The sequence below is a fragment of the Rissa tridactyla genome, chromosome 7 (genome assembly GCF_028500815.1).
Source record: "Rissa tridactyla isolate bRisTri1 chromosome 7, bRisTri1.patW.cur.20221130, whole genome shotgun sequence".
Classification (NCBI taxonomy): domain Eukaryota; kingdom Metazoa; phylum Chordata; class Aves; order Charadriiformes; family Laridae; genus Rissa; species Rissa tridactyla.
Genome location: NC_071472.1, coordinates 7,087,546 through 7,102,864, shown reverse-complemented (window position 1 = coordinate 7,102,864; position 15,319 = coordinate 7,087,546). Strand labels below are relative to the sequence as shown.

Below are 15,319 nucleotides of genomic sequence, written 5' to 3'. Positions count from 1 at the left end.
TCTCGACTTTGTATTCATCTGACTTGGAAATGTAATTAATTGACTTCAATTGAATTCATCAAAGCATTCTTAAAAAAAGTTAATATGTGAGTTGTGCTACAAGTCCCTGAAATAATTACCTCAAATTTATTTTGTTAGCTCTCTGCTGCCGTGTGGATAGCTGTCACAGCCCCCGCAGCCGATCCGAGTGGCCTCCTTGTTTGCCTCAGCTGTTGGCATTTCTAGCAGCTAATTCTAAGAGGTCTGAAATTAGTTAATTATAGGAGGTTACATGTCTAGTGAGTGAGAACAGCTGTCTCTGTTTCAGCGAGCATTTTCCTCATGGATCAATAGCGATGTACAACTCTCAGGACTTGTGACAACTGAGTTATTATTCTCTTGAATCTGCCAGGGGGGTGAGGGGTGTAATATTGCAATAACTGATCACATTAAAAGTGGCACCAGGCAGTACAGCCAACTCGCAGGTTTTTGCAGTGACTTTCATCGTAGGTGCACGTCAGAGTCATTATGGTTTGGAAATGCTTTCCTTCCGGAGCCAACTGGAGGAGAAATTGTGGACTTGTGTAGACATCGGGATTCACTGAAGTCTTCATCATGACTAAGAATCATAGAATAGTTTGGGTTGGAAGGGACCTTTAAAGGTCACCTAGTCCAACCCCCTTGCAATGAGCAGGGGAATCTTCAACTAGATCAGGTTGCTCTGGGCCAGTGTTTTACCAACCTCGTTGTAAAAAATTTCTTCTTTCTATGAAGTCTAAATCTTCCCTCTTTTAGTTTAAAACTATGACCCCTAGTCCTATTCCAGCAGGTCCTGGTAAAAAGTCTGTCCCTATCTTTCTTATAAGCCCCCTTTAAGGACTGAAAGGCCACAATAAAGTCTGCTCGGAGCCTTCTCTTCTTCAGGCTGTACAACCACAACTCTCTCAGCCTGTCTTCACAGCAGAGGTGCTCCAGCCCTCTGATCATCTTTGTGACCCTCCTCTGGACCCACTCCAACAGGTCCGTGTCTTTCCTGTGCTGAGGACTCCAAAGCTGGACGCAGTACTCCAGTTGGGGTCTCAACTAGTACCTTTATAGGTGTGTTTGGCAGAGGATCTGCAGTATGGAGGCTGGATTGAAGAATGATGCTTGCACAGAGTTGTATTTCTAGCCCAAGAGATAATTTATTCATGTCAAGCATGAGAATTATGCTCGTCCAAGGCTTTTCTGGAAGAGCGTACGCTGCTCCTTATGCATAACTGGGACTTGACTTTTTTTGTATGGCTTTATCAAAAAGTTGGTAACTGCTTGTTACCATTGTTACCATTATTTTATTTTTACTCATCTTTTCAAAAAGTAGTGGTTATATATGGAGGCAGATAAGGTTTCAGAACCTAGATGCATCTCAAAAAGAAAATTTATGCAAACGCATTTTCATTTCAAAAGACTGCTCGTGTTGTTGTAAATGGCTTGTTAAATTGTTACAAAACATCCACGTTGGCATGAACAATATAGCGGTTCATTGCACTGTTAAAAATAGTCAAATCCGGTTGCTGCCAACGCATTTACCTTAGTTTGAGGTTGTAAGTTTCCTTATGAATAGCCAGCTATTCATATGATGTGGCCAGCTATTTATAGTGCATTATACAAGCTCTTTGATAAATTAAACAGCTTAAAGGGCTCTCTAATGGGTTACAACCTTTGTGCTGTACAATTATGATGCATATGAAAGCCTAGATCAATGGACAGCTTTTAAAATCCATCACAAAGGTGGTCTAATAGTATATATTAATGTGTGATATGTTAACAGCTCTTACTCTGGAACTTAGCTTTCCTAACCTCGCAGTTTTATTTTATTTAATATCCTTCTCTTCCAGAACAAACTTTCTGTGCTTTGTCTGTTCTCTTATTGTCTGGAGTAAAGGCTGGGTACATCCTTTGTGTATGTTTGTGTCCCTCACTCTTTATGTTAGCTTAAAATAGTGACAAGTGGCCGTGGTGGAAAAATGTGATTGGCTAAAAGAAATAGTAAGAAACGCAGTAGTTAATAGTGCCAAATATTCCTTCATGGAATCAAGATGATAGCTTTTGTAATTTCTAAATGGTCCTTTGGGAAACAATCTGCTTCATTCCTACCGTGACATTTTATGTACCTCTCATTGCTTCAGAATATTTTGTTTCTGTAGTGGTTTGTATAATCTGGCCTATAGATCCCTGTCTCTAGCGCAGCCTCTTCACACTTTGTAGAAAAGGGAAATGGAAATGGTGAGATTTAATACAATAAACTAGGCCGAGACAGTATAGTTGTACACATAAAGAAACTTACTGTGTCTGTGTATGAGATCCTCTTGCTGTAGGCTATTAATGTGTGGCTTGAGTTAGGTCCCTGTTATTATTTCCATCCAGAAGTTAATTCCATTCCTATCACTGATACCAAAGGAAGCACATGCCTGAATTACACACCTCGTTGCTTACAGTCATCAAGAAGGAATCTGGACTAAATCCAACAAACAACACAGTCTGTAAAAGTTAACTACCAAACTGAGTTGGCACCTGACCTTTAAGGTACATAGAGTTCTCCGGGCCTCTGACCTCCAACCTTCATGCATGACAGCTACCTCCATTTCTTAGACTTGTTTCTTCTCTTATACTTATGGCCAGTCGGCACACATATTCATCATTCTTCTTTGATCCATAAATCTTTAATCTATTTCTAGCTTGGATGGTGTTGGGAGTGGCTTTCAGTTGTCCAGAATAGAAGCAGAAATTGGACAAAGGTTTTCCACTTGCTAAGGCGGTACTAAACTCTGATGGTCCCCAGGCTGCAGCAAGAATTATTTGTCCTTCCTGGTAGCACCAGCCCTCTGGCAGAGCAGAGCCTTGGTTTCTTGGAAAGATAGGTGAAGGTGCCGAGCCTCGAGTTGCTGTCATTGCAGTTCGCTGGAGACATCTCTGGAGCAGAGACCCAAGCGAGAGGCTAAATTTCACCCCACTTTTTTCACTTTCCTCTACGTGAGGTCTGTGCAAGAGTTGCTTGATCTGGACCCTGGTACAGATCAGTGAGCTCTGTGTGTGTGGAGAGCTTCAGCACCTGCACGGGGTTCTGCATCATGCTCGGTTCAACCGTTACCTGGCTTTGCCTAAATCTATCTCAATAAATCAGTGCAATCTAAGTCAATCACCTTGACTTTCAATTTGTGCGTAAGGCCATTTGCTGCTATGACCAATTCTACCCCATTGTTACATACGAAATTCTCCAACTATAGAAACTGGTTACTGGATTTATAACCACAGGCATAAAAATAAGTAGCATGACCATAAAGAGATGATCTCAAAAATCCCAGTCAAAGTTAAGCTCTCACTACTGAATGCTTCCATTGTATGTACCAGCCTTTCTCTTAACAGTGTTGTTGGCTGCACCTTTTCCTCTTTCCTTGTGCTTCCACTGTAGAAGCGTTGGCTAATTCTGGTCACAGACCAGTTATGATTACCTTACAGGAGGTAATGGCTGACTTAATGTAAAAATAATTTACAAAAAAATTAGTCTGTGATCAGTGGTCGTTATTAATAGAGCAGTAGGAAGTAAAATAATGTCTTTGAAAGTATAACATCCACTTAGTGGGAAGAGAGGAGCTGCAAATGAAGATACTCAGTAAAGGATTGCTGAATCACAGTGGGTTTTATTAATTTAAAATCCCCCAAATTGTAGGTTCATATATGCTTGTGATAAGACACTTGGATTCCTAGTGGGGTAGAGCAGATCCAGTCTGCATCCATGGATCCGAGTGCCACCTTCACTATTTGGTATGGAAGACTATTTGAACAGTCAAGTTGTTTTTGTCATTTTCTTCATTTGTGAGAATATTCAGAATCACCCCCTTCCATAATCTTGCCCAAATCTTAGTTAATTATGTGATAATTGCTTACTTTAATTACTCAAGTAATATTTCTTTCTTTTGCTGCCTTTTCTATAATATTATTGACGGCTGTTTCTGTCCTACCTCCTAAAAATGTAGCTTGCCGTTGATGGTCATTGATTTTTCTCTCAGTATTTTTTAAGATCCATGTTCAGGACTAGATACATACCTTTGGTAGTGATGGCAGTGGTGACAATGGTGACACAGCTTCCTCCTGCTGTGCAGCTCACACACTTCTCTCCGTTATGGCTTGTTAATACCCTCAGCATCTCCCCTCTGGAAACAATCCCTCTAGTTTAACTTTCACCGTTCTCATCCCCTAATGACTTTGAGTCTGCCAAGCCGTTCCTCAACCTTTGCCACGTCGTAAATATTGAATTTTTCCATCCTGGGATTTTGGAGGGGTCTTGCAGGAGTTGTGCACCCAGGCCCATTGAGATTCCAGGGTAGCTGGATACTCAGCTCAGCCTCACTCCTTTGAAAATCCCAGCTTTCATCTTTTCCTTTGCAAGTCATTCCCTCCTGCCGCTTATTCAGTTCCATATATATTTGGCTCAATTTTTTACATAGTTAACTTGAAAGAGTAAGTCCAGAAAATCAATTATAAAACTAAATTGACTTCTCAATTGACGTAAAGAGAAATTCAACAAATAATATTACAGGATATTAGTTACAGTTTGCCGACTTTGAATTTTTGCATGTTTCCCATGTACTCAGCTTGATTAAACGAACGCTTTTCCTACAGAGATTCTTTATTATTCCAAACTAGTATAAGTGTGGAGCTTATCGCATCAGCTCTGGCTTCTGAACAACGTGGCTCATCAGCGCAGTGAGAACGCCGGCCCCAGAGCTTCAGTAAACCCATCGTTTATTTGGGTCCTGGCAAACACGAGATAGACTTTGACCCGTTTTGGCTGTTAAACTGGTTTGCTCCCGACCAGGAGGACAGCTGAGAGGGAGAATGGTCCTGGGTGGCTTCATGACAGAGTCTGCCGTTGCTTCAGCGCCCTGCAACCAAACACCACGGGGTGCACGCTGGATAGGGGTGGAAATGCTATTTTCTTAAAAAAATTACTTATCTACAAATGATGCTTATTTTCTGTCTGCCGGTTCTTGTTTTGAAGGGAGCAAAAGCAGGTGTTTCCAAGATGGCACAGACTTTAACTTCTTTCACAGCATTCATTGATTTTTTTTTTTTTCCCCTTTGGTAATATAAAGCAGAGAAACATTAATGAGGGGTAGCTACTGAGATACTTTCTTTGATTTTTTTAATTTGTTTTGTTTTATTGGCAAATCATTTAAGTTATTAGTGTTAGTGGTGGGGATGAACAATCAGATTAGTTGTGGAAAAAGGCAGCAAACTATTGGTAAACGCTTAGCGCAGGCTTAATTTCCAGATAATTAAGAACAATTGGGTATTTTAGATGACCATGGATATTCGAATAAGATTACCATTTAAACTGATTTGACAAGGTATGTGTCAGCAATAAGAACATAATAGAATTTCTGTCACATAGTGTAAGCATAAAGAAGATAGGCCCTGACAATGTATTTTAAGACTGGACCAGACTTTTTTCCTATTTGTCCTGATATTTGTTCTGTTTACTTATGCTGTCGTCTGTGCAACTAATCCGGTTTTACAGCAGTCTGAGATCTAGATTCATGCTGCAATGCCGTTACATTCCTCTTTAATATTCACAATACAGTTACTGTCCATACCTTCACCTGGGCAGCGTTCAGTCTTTGCAGGCAGTTCATTGCATGATAATAAGCCTGTGGTTTTAAGCTGTTAGTTACATTTTTTTCGTAATTAAAGTGCTCTATAGAAAAAAACCCGTGTTTTAAATTCCCAAGCATTTATGAAAATGTGTTTCTACGTGCATTGGTTTTTTGGTTTTCTTTGCTGTTGCTGAGCAATCTTTGGTCCTAATGAGAGAGTGTCAGGAATTAAATAGGTCATCTTGTTCTGTAAATGGCTGTGAATACCTTTAATTGGGATTTATTTCCATTAGGTTTGCTAAGGCCACTTCCACGCACCCATTCCCGCTGTACCGGATTGCGGGAAAACTCTGCTGAGTTTCAGTGGGTCAGAGCCCTTGGGGCTGCTCTTCTGTCCCAGCCTTGCAGCCAAAATGGCTATCACGTGTTGCCATAATCACCCTGGCTTCAGAATAAGCTTATTTAGGCTTTTTTTGTCATTCCATTTAATGACACAAAGCAGAAATCCGTAGTGCTCTTCACCACCGATTAGGCTTGCCCAGTGTCATAGGTGTTTAATCCTTGGTGCTGCGACTCCTTCCTCCTGAAATAGTTCCCCTTGGCATGAGACGTGGATGGGACAGCCAGGGGGGGCGCTGGCAGCGGCACCGCGTCCCCCGTGGCCCAGCCAGTGCTTACGCTATAGCCCCGAATTAAGTAAACCAAGGGAAAAACGTAAAGAAATGCATGGGCAGAGCCGGGTGACACCTCCGTGTGACACCTCTGTGTGACATCCAAAGAGAAGAGCTCTCTGCAGAGGAGGGGTAAGCTGGAGGCTGCAGGAGGGGGTTTGTGGGGATGAGCAGATGCTTTCCACTGCGTAAAGGGGATGTTTCCTGGAGGGCAGAAAACATTTCGTCACTATTGCCAAGGCTGCAGCTGAAATGGAAAGCAAAACAGCCCCATGCCACAGTGCTTAAGAGAGTGAGGAGGGGGGGCTGCTAAAAAAGAAACAATTTCCGTGCCTGTGATGTACAAACACAAATAAAAACCAGCCTCAGTCGGTTCGTATTCGCATGAATATGTAAACAAGCAAATCCTGGTTTATAGGCAGTCAGTCATCATTAATTGTATCAGGTACTTTGAAAAGTCACCCTGTCATCTTGTCAGCATCATAACTGATACGCAATTGCAAATCTCCTTCCTAGAAATGAAAGCTTTGCTGTAATATCAGTTATTGCTTAAAAACGCATTAATTGTGCCAGAAACCCTGTCCCGTTATTCAGTACTATGGCATTTTACTGGAAGTCTTGGGAAGAGGTGGAGAGCGGAGCACAGCAAAACGGCACCGTCTTTATCCTGCTCTCCCCAAGGATCCTTACAAAAAGTTATGGAAATGAATAGTATAGGAGTGCCTAAAATCAGGGGGGACAAAGGATGACTTTTAGTAATATTGGAATCTTACCTTTGAATCACATTTCTTTTCCTCCATGTGGTTTTACGTATCCTTCGAACAGAAGCGCGGTTGTGTCGTGGCTCGCTGTGGCTGTGGCTGTGCCCGTAACGGCCCCAGGCGGTCGGTGTCTGTCTGATTGACTGGGGTCTCTTGTACTGTCCACCACTTCTGTATATAGGTGTGTGATCCGAATATTATGCAAACCCGAACTCGGCAAGTGCTAAGGTCTTCTCTCAATGCAAAGCCCTGCCCTGAAGATACACAAATGAAGCCATGTATTCTGAACCAAAATTGCTTCCAATATCAGTACAATCTGACAGGTAGGTGTAACTTTCCAATATACTCTTAGCAGGAAGTGACACCAATTATTACAACATACATAAAAATGATGTTCTGCTTTTCCACATATCTTTGCATAAAAGATTCAGCTCCTTAAAGGCTTTCTCCAGTTGTGTTTTTAGTTATGTTTGCTTGTGGTGTTGGTTAAACTTTGACTTAAAAAGAGTTAGGTGTTGGCATCACTGATTTCGCTAAAGTTGATTACGTGCCTAGATTTACATTTTTTTTTGTCCGCAGGTTAGTGGGCAAATGCACAATTTTTAATTTAAGCTGTCATTGCAGGTCCTCTGAAAATAAAACAGGTTAAATGGGATCTCTTCTTTTCAGTGGGTTATCAACAGAATTAATTGCAAAATTCCAGTTAAAAGAGTATCATCTGTGATTCCGGTGAAGCCAGTAATACCAACAAAAGTCTGGTTTGAAGGCAAATATAGGTTATGTGAGTGGGCATTGGATATTCAGAGCAAAATGCATTATTTAGGACCTTAGAAGCAATTAGAACTGTTGCGAACAAACTAACCAAAAACAAAAAAAAGGAAAAATTCCTTTTGTTTTGACCAGCTCGGATAAATGAGAAAGGCAGAGAGAGGAGAGGAGATCGGAGATCTAAGAGGAATTTGGGGGCTGGTGGGAAGGAAGAGCAAAGCAGGAGAAAATGTTATATCTGAATATAAACTCAGCCTGTTTGAAATAAAAGCCCGAGAAACAAACAGGCAGTGGGGTGATGCTTTTTTTTTGTCATCGCATTTCAGAAATGCAGAGCATTTATGTGTTCATGTTTATCAGAGGTGGAAGACACAAAGTAATAGGTTTTCTTCTCGTATGCTTCCTATTTCTTGGTGGTGTATGGAATTTTTTGTTGTTTGTGTTATGCTTCTTTTTTTTGTTTATTTTAAATGGTGTTTTAAGGCTTATTTTAGTTTAGTTGTCTTCTGACCATCATAATTTCAGACAAGTAATAAGATATGAATTTTCATCTACTAGAAATACTGTTTTTATAGAGCTTAGTTTTAAATAATGGAAAGCTTTGCCTCGAGACGAGAACCAGAGTTACCCTTCAGAAACTTCCCCAGCTACTTTATCAAAATTAAATTTTACTTCAGACCATACAGTCTTGTAAACACGCCAACTGGGTTGAACTGATACCCTTTATCAGCGTTTAACAGTTTTCCGTGCACTCTGAGGTACCGGTTTCGTTAAGGGGATATCTGAGTGCAAAGGAAGGAGTTTCTCCTCCAAGATTTGCGTGGTTTTAAGAGCAACTTTCCTTGGTGTGGGTCGTTTTTGGGTTTGGGATGCCCTGATGTGGGGAAGCGTGTTAGGGGAAGGTGACCCACGTGTCGAGTCAAAAAATGGGAGTGACGGCCATGACCTGCAGCAGCGCGTCCTTTGCTTTGTGTCTGCAGGCTGGAGCGGGTGCCAGCTGGGCGCCAATGCCACCTGCGGGCACGGGGAGCGCCGGCGCCTCCTGAGCTGCCGGCGCAGCGACGGGGCCACCGTCAGCACGCAGCTCTGCCAGCGGGTGAGGATGGCACGCGTTGGGCAGGGAAACGACCAGGCGGTCATTTTGTTCCCAGAAAGACTTCTGATCTGCCCCGAGACACCATCCATAAGGGGTGGGGAAGTTGCGTTTGGTGCTGGGAGTGCAGCAGTTGGCTGCTTTGGAGGAGAAAAGCATCCCTGGGGTGTTAGTGGGTGGTATCACTCCTTGGCTCAAGCGGGAGGGTTTGGGGTTGGAGTAGCATGGATGGGGCACAGTGATAGACCCTGCACCATGGCTCCAACAAAGCAGGCCACCAGGGAGATTGTGCCCTACCAGAAGTTTGGGATTGTCCTTTCAGAGTAAGACCCAAACACTGAAGGACTCGTAGACGTGAAATGCTTCAACACTAAAACTGCTTTCACCAATTGCACCCTTGGGAAGACTCCCTGTAAGCAGCAACGTTGGCATCTCATGGGTGTCACTGCCCGTTTTGGGTTTCCCAACTTGGTGCCCAGCGGCGGCAGGAGGTGGCTGGGGGTGCTGGGGAGGCTGATGCCTGTCTTTCCTTCTCATCTCACAGCTTCGCCTGGAGAAGCCCGTGCAGACGAGCAGTCGGTGCGTGGTGGGGTGTGCGGTGGACTGCCGGCTCTCGGCGTGGTCAGCCTGGTCGCAGTGTTCCCACACGTGTGGTGCCGGCGGTGAGTCCCCTCCTGTCTCCTTTCTCCCCGCCCCCCACACCTCAGCAATGCCACCCAGGCAGGACCCCAGCCCCCAGACGGGACCCCCAGCCCCCGCGCAGGGGCACAGAGCGCAGGGATCGCCCCCATCCCCACCAAAACCTTCCCAGGTGATTTTCAGACATTCTTGAGGTCCTGGGGTGTTGGGTTTTTTGAACAAAGCAGGCTATTTTCAAAGTACTCAAAAGTGAAAAATGAAATTTAGGAAACCAAGTGGAGGACAGGAGGATTATTTTATTAATTGATTCAAACTCTCAGAATTCAGTCACAGGAAACATTAACCCCAGAGACAGGAGGAGTATGTAGAGCTAGCAAAGAGCTAGGGAGAGCTATAGGGTTTTTAAGAAATGGGTAAATAACTAAATACAAATCATCTGGTGAAGTTATTTTTAGTAACATAATTACATCCCATTGAAAAAAAAACCTCTAAGACTATTTTTCATCATTTAGTGTATGCCTCTGTCTCCATCTTGCATCCGCAGGTCACTTGATGCTTGTGTCCCTCCAGTAACTTCGGCGAGGTTTTCTCTTGCTAGTAGTGCTCCCCGGCATACAAAAAGTGAAAGATTAGGACCTTTTTTTAAACTTGATATGATTTTAAAAACCCTTTGAGTATTGACATGAGGAAATGCGTTGAAGCTTTTATTCAAAATAAGCTCACGACATCATTTCCCAAGGCTTCTGATGTGCATTAGATGTACAGCTAATGGTCTTTAAGATGCGAGACCCATAATGTATATTTGAATCAAATTCACTTAAGGTCAAAAAGAAAAAAGCTCTTAACTTCCATAAAGTGATTCCTTCAGATGGATTTCGGAGATCAAAGCATGTTACAGAAAAAGCTTAATATTTGGATTAGTGGTGTTCTTTCTTTGCTGAGCTTTTAGCCCTTTTGTCAAGTAGTGCTTTCTTAACAGAAATGAATAATTCATAGGCAGCGTTTTAACAACAACACGCCAGGAATACTACTAATTCCAAATTTTATTTTTTCTTCAAAATCCATTTGGGAGTGTTAATGCTCGTGATGCTGAATGGACTTAAATTATTTTTTTGAGTGTTCAGTCACTTACTAAAATAAACAGAGCTATGCGTGTAAAAGCAAGTTGTAACTTCTGTCTGGCTTTTAGCCTGCTGAAGGAGAAGCTCATCCTATAAAATGCCTGAAGGTTTTTTTGTCCTGCGCTCTTACATCGCACGGTCTGCAAAGGGACGGACTGGAGTACAGGTATACCTCGTATTCTGCTCCTGATCCTGAAATGCTTATGTAAATCCTAACGACTGGTTAAAGAGCTGATGGTTCCCAGTGCATGAAAGGCGCAACCAGTTACTTCATGTCCTAAATCAGAGCTCGGCTAAATTCGCCTAAATTCGGCTCTGCCGAAACCGACCTCGGCTCTTCTTGGGAGTGTCCTGGCAGTAGGTGCCAAACCTCATTAAGGCTAGTGGAACCACACAGTCAAGCCCAAGCGCAGCTCAGTCTATGAGTCGTCTTCTGGTCCTCAAAGCTCATAACTCCGCTATACTGCTAGCTAGAGAGCTGGCTCGTACTGTTCAGGCCATAGACCTCTACGATCTAAAAGTTGGAGGTACTGTTTTGTGAACCTACAGCAGCTAAGCAGCTAGGATAGTCTTAAAAATGGTATCATAAGGAAGTCAAGTTTTGCTCAGTCCTTCTTTGTCATCTGAGTAGCTTTGCAGGGTCCCAAGAGTCTTCTGAATCTCATCCCAAAGCGGGAGCATCAGTGAAACAAAAGTACTCTGCATCCAAGTTATTCCGAGCGCATGGTTTATTTTACCGCAGCCCCAGTCCTGATATGAGTTTTGCTGCAGCAACCGTCAAGTGTGGAGCTACGCTGATATCAAACACCCATGGTGGAGGGACCTTTGCACCAGTCCTACAGCCATGGCCTTTGTATGGTTCCAACAGGAGAAACACTGTCATTTCAGCTTCTTCACTGACATCCAGTTGGCTATAAATAGTACTTGATGATGGTGTTAATGGAGAAGACGTTAATTATGTACTCATCTACAGGTGGTACTTCACAGATGAATACAGTGAGGGCTTCCTACCCGAAGGTTCGGACTGCAATACCTTTGAAATCATCAGGAGTTTCTCACAGGCATTTGCGAGAATAGGATGAAGCCTCAAATTGGACGGGGAAAACCAAAGGATGACAGTAAAGGAGCTGTGGGAATTGGCTGTAGTAAACACTGATTCCGCTTCCCTTTGCCAAATAAGTAATTGCCCACTATTTGATAAAGCTAAAATGTAGGTCTTAGATGCACGGTTCTCAAAAATAATTCACAACAAATCAATTGTACGCACCGTTACTGGCTCCGCTCACAATAATATTCTGCTTTTCTGGCTTTTCTTGGAGAGCATGTGAAGGGCCTACTGAAGTACCATAAATGGCTTCAAAAAGAAACAGAATTTAAATATCGCTCAGATCAGAATTTAGCGTTGCTGGATTTACGTTTTCATGTGTGTCTTAACTCAAGCATTGTTTCTAACATTTTTATTCTGTCCATCTCTTCCAGTAACGGTTTGCTGTGATATATTTTAATGGATGGTACCTTTCTCTTGCTCAGATTTTATTTTATGGAGCAATGCATTTAAACATGAAGCGGTGCTGCTGTGGATGTGGCACTGACAGCTAAGATGGTTCTGGTACACAGCAGCCAAAGGCGAATATATTGATTTTTATAAATGATGATGAGTAAAGTAGATCTCTCTTTCCTGCCTGCGCTGAGCCTACGGAGACGTGTAACTGATATTTGCCTGTTGCAGCTGTAGTTCTGGGCAACATCTGTTCAGGATCCTGGCTAGGGCTTTAGGCTGACGTCGGGTTATATATTAGGGCCCCTCACATCAGTTGCTGTAGTGCTATGAAAAGGTGTGTAGTGCTGCGTTAATGGATGATGCTCCCACGGCCTGAAACAAAGTGACAGGAAAGACGTGTTTGGTACGGATATTCCCCAGCAAATTGCGCTTCCTTTGTTAAGGCAAATTAATACACAGGGATGCGGAATTTCTCTACGGAAGCGTTTTCCGATCCTGCATGGTTTCTCCCAAGTGGTCTAACGGGAGTGCTGAATAGTATAAGAACACCTGAACCCACGCTTTGCCCCTTGTAAAGATGATTTCATCAGATAAATTATGGGACTTACCCAAGCTTGAACACGCTGCCATGCCTTGCTCGGTCCTCAGAGCCCAGAAGAGACCGTAGCAGGTTGCAGAGAGGTGCACCCCAACACCAGACTGACCCATGGGATGGAAATGAGGGGGACAAGGATGTGCACAACTGAAAAATTTGGTGGTCACGTTTTTCACTGATTCCTCACCAATTTGGGAAGACATTTTTGGTGTTGCCTTCTGGAGAAGAAACTTCCGTGACTTTTTCTCGCTTCCTACTCAAACTCGTTAAGCTCTGCTTTGGCGGTGCTGGGAGGCCTTGCTGGAAGAGGGGCCACCAAAACCTCTCGCGGAGCTGGGGGTGCCCGCTGGTGGGACTGGCAGCAGGAAGTAGATGAAAAAGCCCCATTTATCACCCGTCCCCTGTGCTTGTGACTTGACCTAACCTGACCTCAAGGGCTGTATTTAAGTCACTTGATTGCCGCTCTGGTCCTGCGGTTGCTTGATAGGGTTGTGTTTTATATGCTCTGCTCACGCTCATCAAACAGATAACGACGTGTCAGTAATTTTGGCTGGGATGAAGTCTACCAGGAATTTTAATCGTCTTGGTTTCAGCTGCAACGCGTCACTTTGTGGGGATAAAATGCAAGGAACGGCAAGATTTTTTGGGGGTAAAAAAATCTTATTCTTCAGATTAGAAAATACAATCCTGTGTTTCTGAGATGAAATTTTAGCCGCTGATGCAAAAAAGGATTTTAAGTGACCGGCATTAACAAGACTAGACTCTCTTTTCCTCCTTTCAAAGCTAATGACAAATTTGAGGATATGAAATACTTATTTTCAACTTCCAGCACACTTTCTGTCTTAATTTTCGTATCATTTAACACTGCAGAGCAGAGGAAACAGAGGTGTGACCAATTAATGGGGAAATTAAAGAAAAAATAATTGGGAAAATAAAGAAACAACTAGGATTGCTTTGACTCTTGCAGGGTTTGTATTGGAAGAAAAATAATTTCAGATGCAGTGAGATCCTGTTCTCCATAGGCAGCAAAAGATAAGGTATTGAAAAAGTAAGGACAGGGAGTTTTTCTCCTACTTGAGTGGTAACCGGGCACCCAGGTATGGAAAACAAAGAAACTCACTGCAGTGATTGTGCAAAGATTCCAATGAAATTTCTCGCTTCAATGGTTTATTCACAGTCGAAAAAGAGAGTGATGGACTAAATGCGTCAAGCACCAGCTGACCATTGTGAAGGTAGTGAGTTTAAATGGTTTGCGTGACCAACTGTAGGAAAATAAATTGTAAATAAATACAGAACAGTTGTTAATTCCTCTTAAAAGGCAAATCGTGTTTTCTGTTCAATGATCTTCCCATTTACATTTTGCTAGAAAGATGTTAAACAGAGTGTACAAAAGGAAATTATTTCTTTAATTAAAATAGCTTGATGAATGCTTCAGGCTTTCAAGTCCCTCCTAATGAAATCAGATCTTTCAAGCCTAGATCTCCTTTTCCGGAGCTGGCGTTTTGGGAGCTCATGCCTGGCAGAGCTGCCTGCCCCGGGTGAGCATCCCACGGCCACGGGCTTCCCACTGTTTCCCAAAGAGCCTTTTCCGTCGCTTACCAGCCCTCAGCATTCAGAATTAAGAAAAATCCGGCGAATTTTGCCCATTGCTGGGGAGGAAGGAACAGCTAATTTTGGCCTGTTGGCAGGGGAGGGCTGCCCTGGGGTTTGCCGGCAGCGGGATGCGGAGTTTCTCTTCCTTTCTCTATTTCCTGGTGAACCGTAGGAGTTTCTTACCTTTCCTTTCCTCTCAGCTGGTAGGATTTTTTCCCAGCTCCTAATGTACCTGATTCTGTGATGGCTGAATGCACAGTCATGTGGATAAGAGCTTTTATCATCACTTCTCTTACAAACTCCCCGGGTCCAGGGGATTAGAGTTGGAAAAGGAGGAAATTTTAAAATCGGTTTAAATGGGTTTAAAAATGGAATGCAATGGGTCAGAGCAAGGGAATAGCTTTGTAAAGGTAAGAGAGCTTACTGAGGTGTACCCTTCAGTAGCTTTTTCAGGTGTGTCTGCTTTTAATTTTTATTTGCTAAAATGTTTTTGGAACCCCTGCTCCGTAGACCGTCATGATGGCAGTTACGAGAGATGTACCTTAAACCCAGCTGCAGTGCCGTTAATTAAAAAGCGCGTGCATAAATAGCTGGGAGAAGGATCTGGCTGAATATCGCAGCCTCCCCGCTTCTCGGGGGTGTTTGCTTCCCCCCCGGACTCCCCTCCGCTCGCGACTGCGGGCGGAATAGTGCGATGTGAATGGGAGAGCTCCACCGCGGCACGTTATCTCTTTCCTTTTCAGTGAGTTAGCAATTACCGCCTGCATCTGTCTTGTTGCATGTGTGTGCCCTTATTACCCAGACCTTTTATTTTTTTTTTTTTTCAACCGCCTCTCAAATCCACGCCTAGTGGAAGTCAAGGCAGAAATTTTATCCGCCACACAACCTTCTGCATCCTGTTGCAGAAGGGCTTTCCCCCCCTACCCCCCCGTCCCTGACGCTTTTCTTTTTAAATTGGAGCC

At 43.2% G+C, this 15,319-nt stretch overlaps 1 protein-coding gene across 1 annotated transcript in view; it reads left to right on the top strand.

The window, feature by feature from the left end:
• The window catches only part of THSD7B (thrombospondin type 1 domain containing 7B), a 538,929-nt gene that overhangs the window by 506,928 nt on the left and 16,682 nt on the right, over positions 1-15,319 (top strand). The window contains exons 22-24 of the mRNA XM_054207661.1: positions 7,229-7,370; positions 8,796-8,911; positions 9,453-9,570. Of these exons, the coding sequence (XP_054063636.1) occupies positions 7,229-7,370; positions 8,796-8,911; positions 9,453-9,570 (376 nt within the window). The remainder of the gene's footprint in view (positions 1-7,228; positions 7,371-8,795; positions 8,912-9,452; positions 9,571-15,319) is intronic.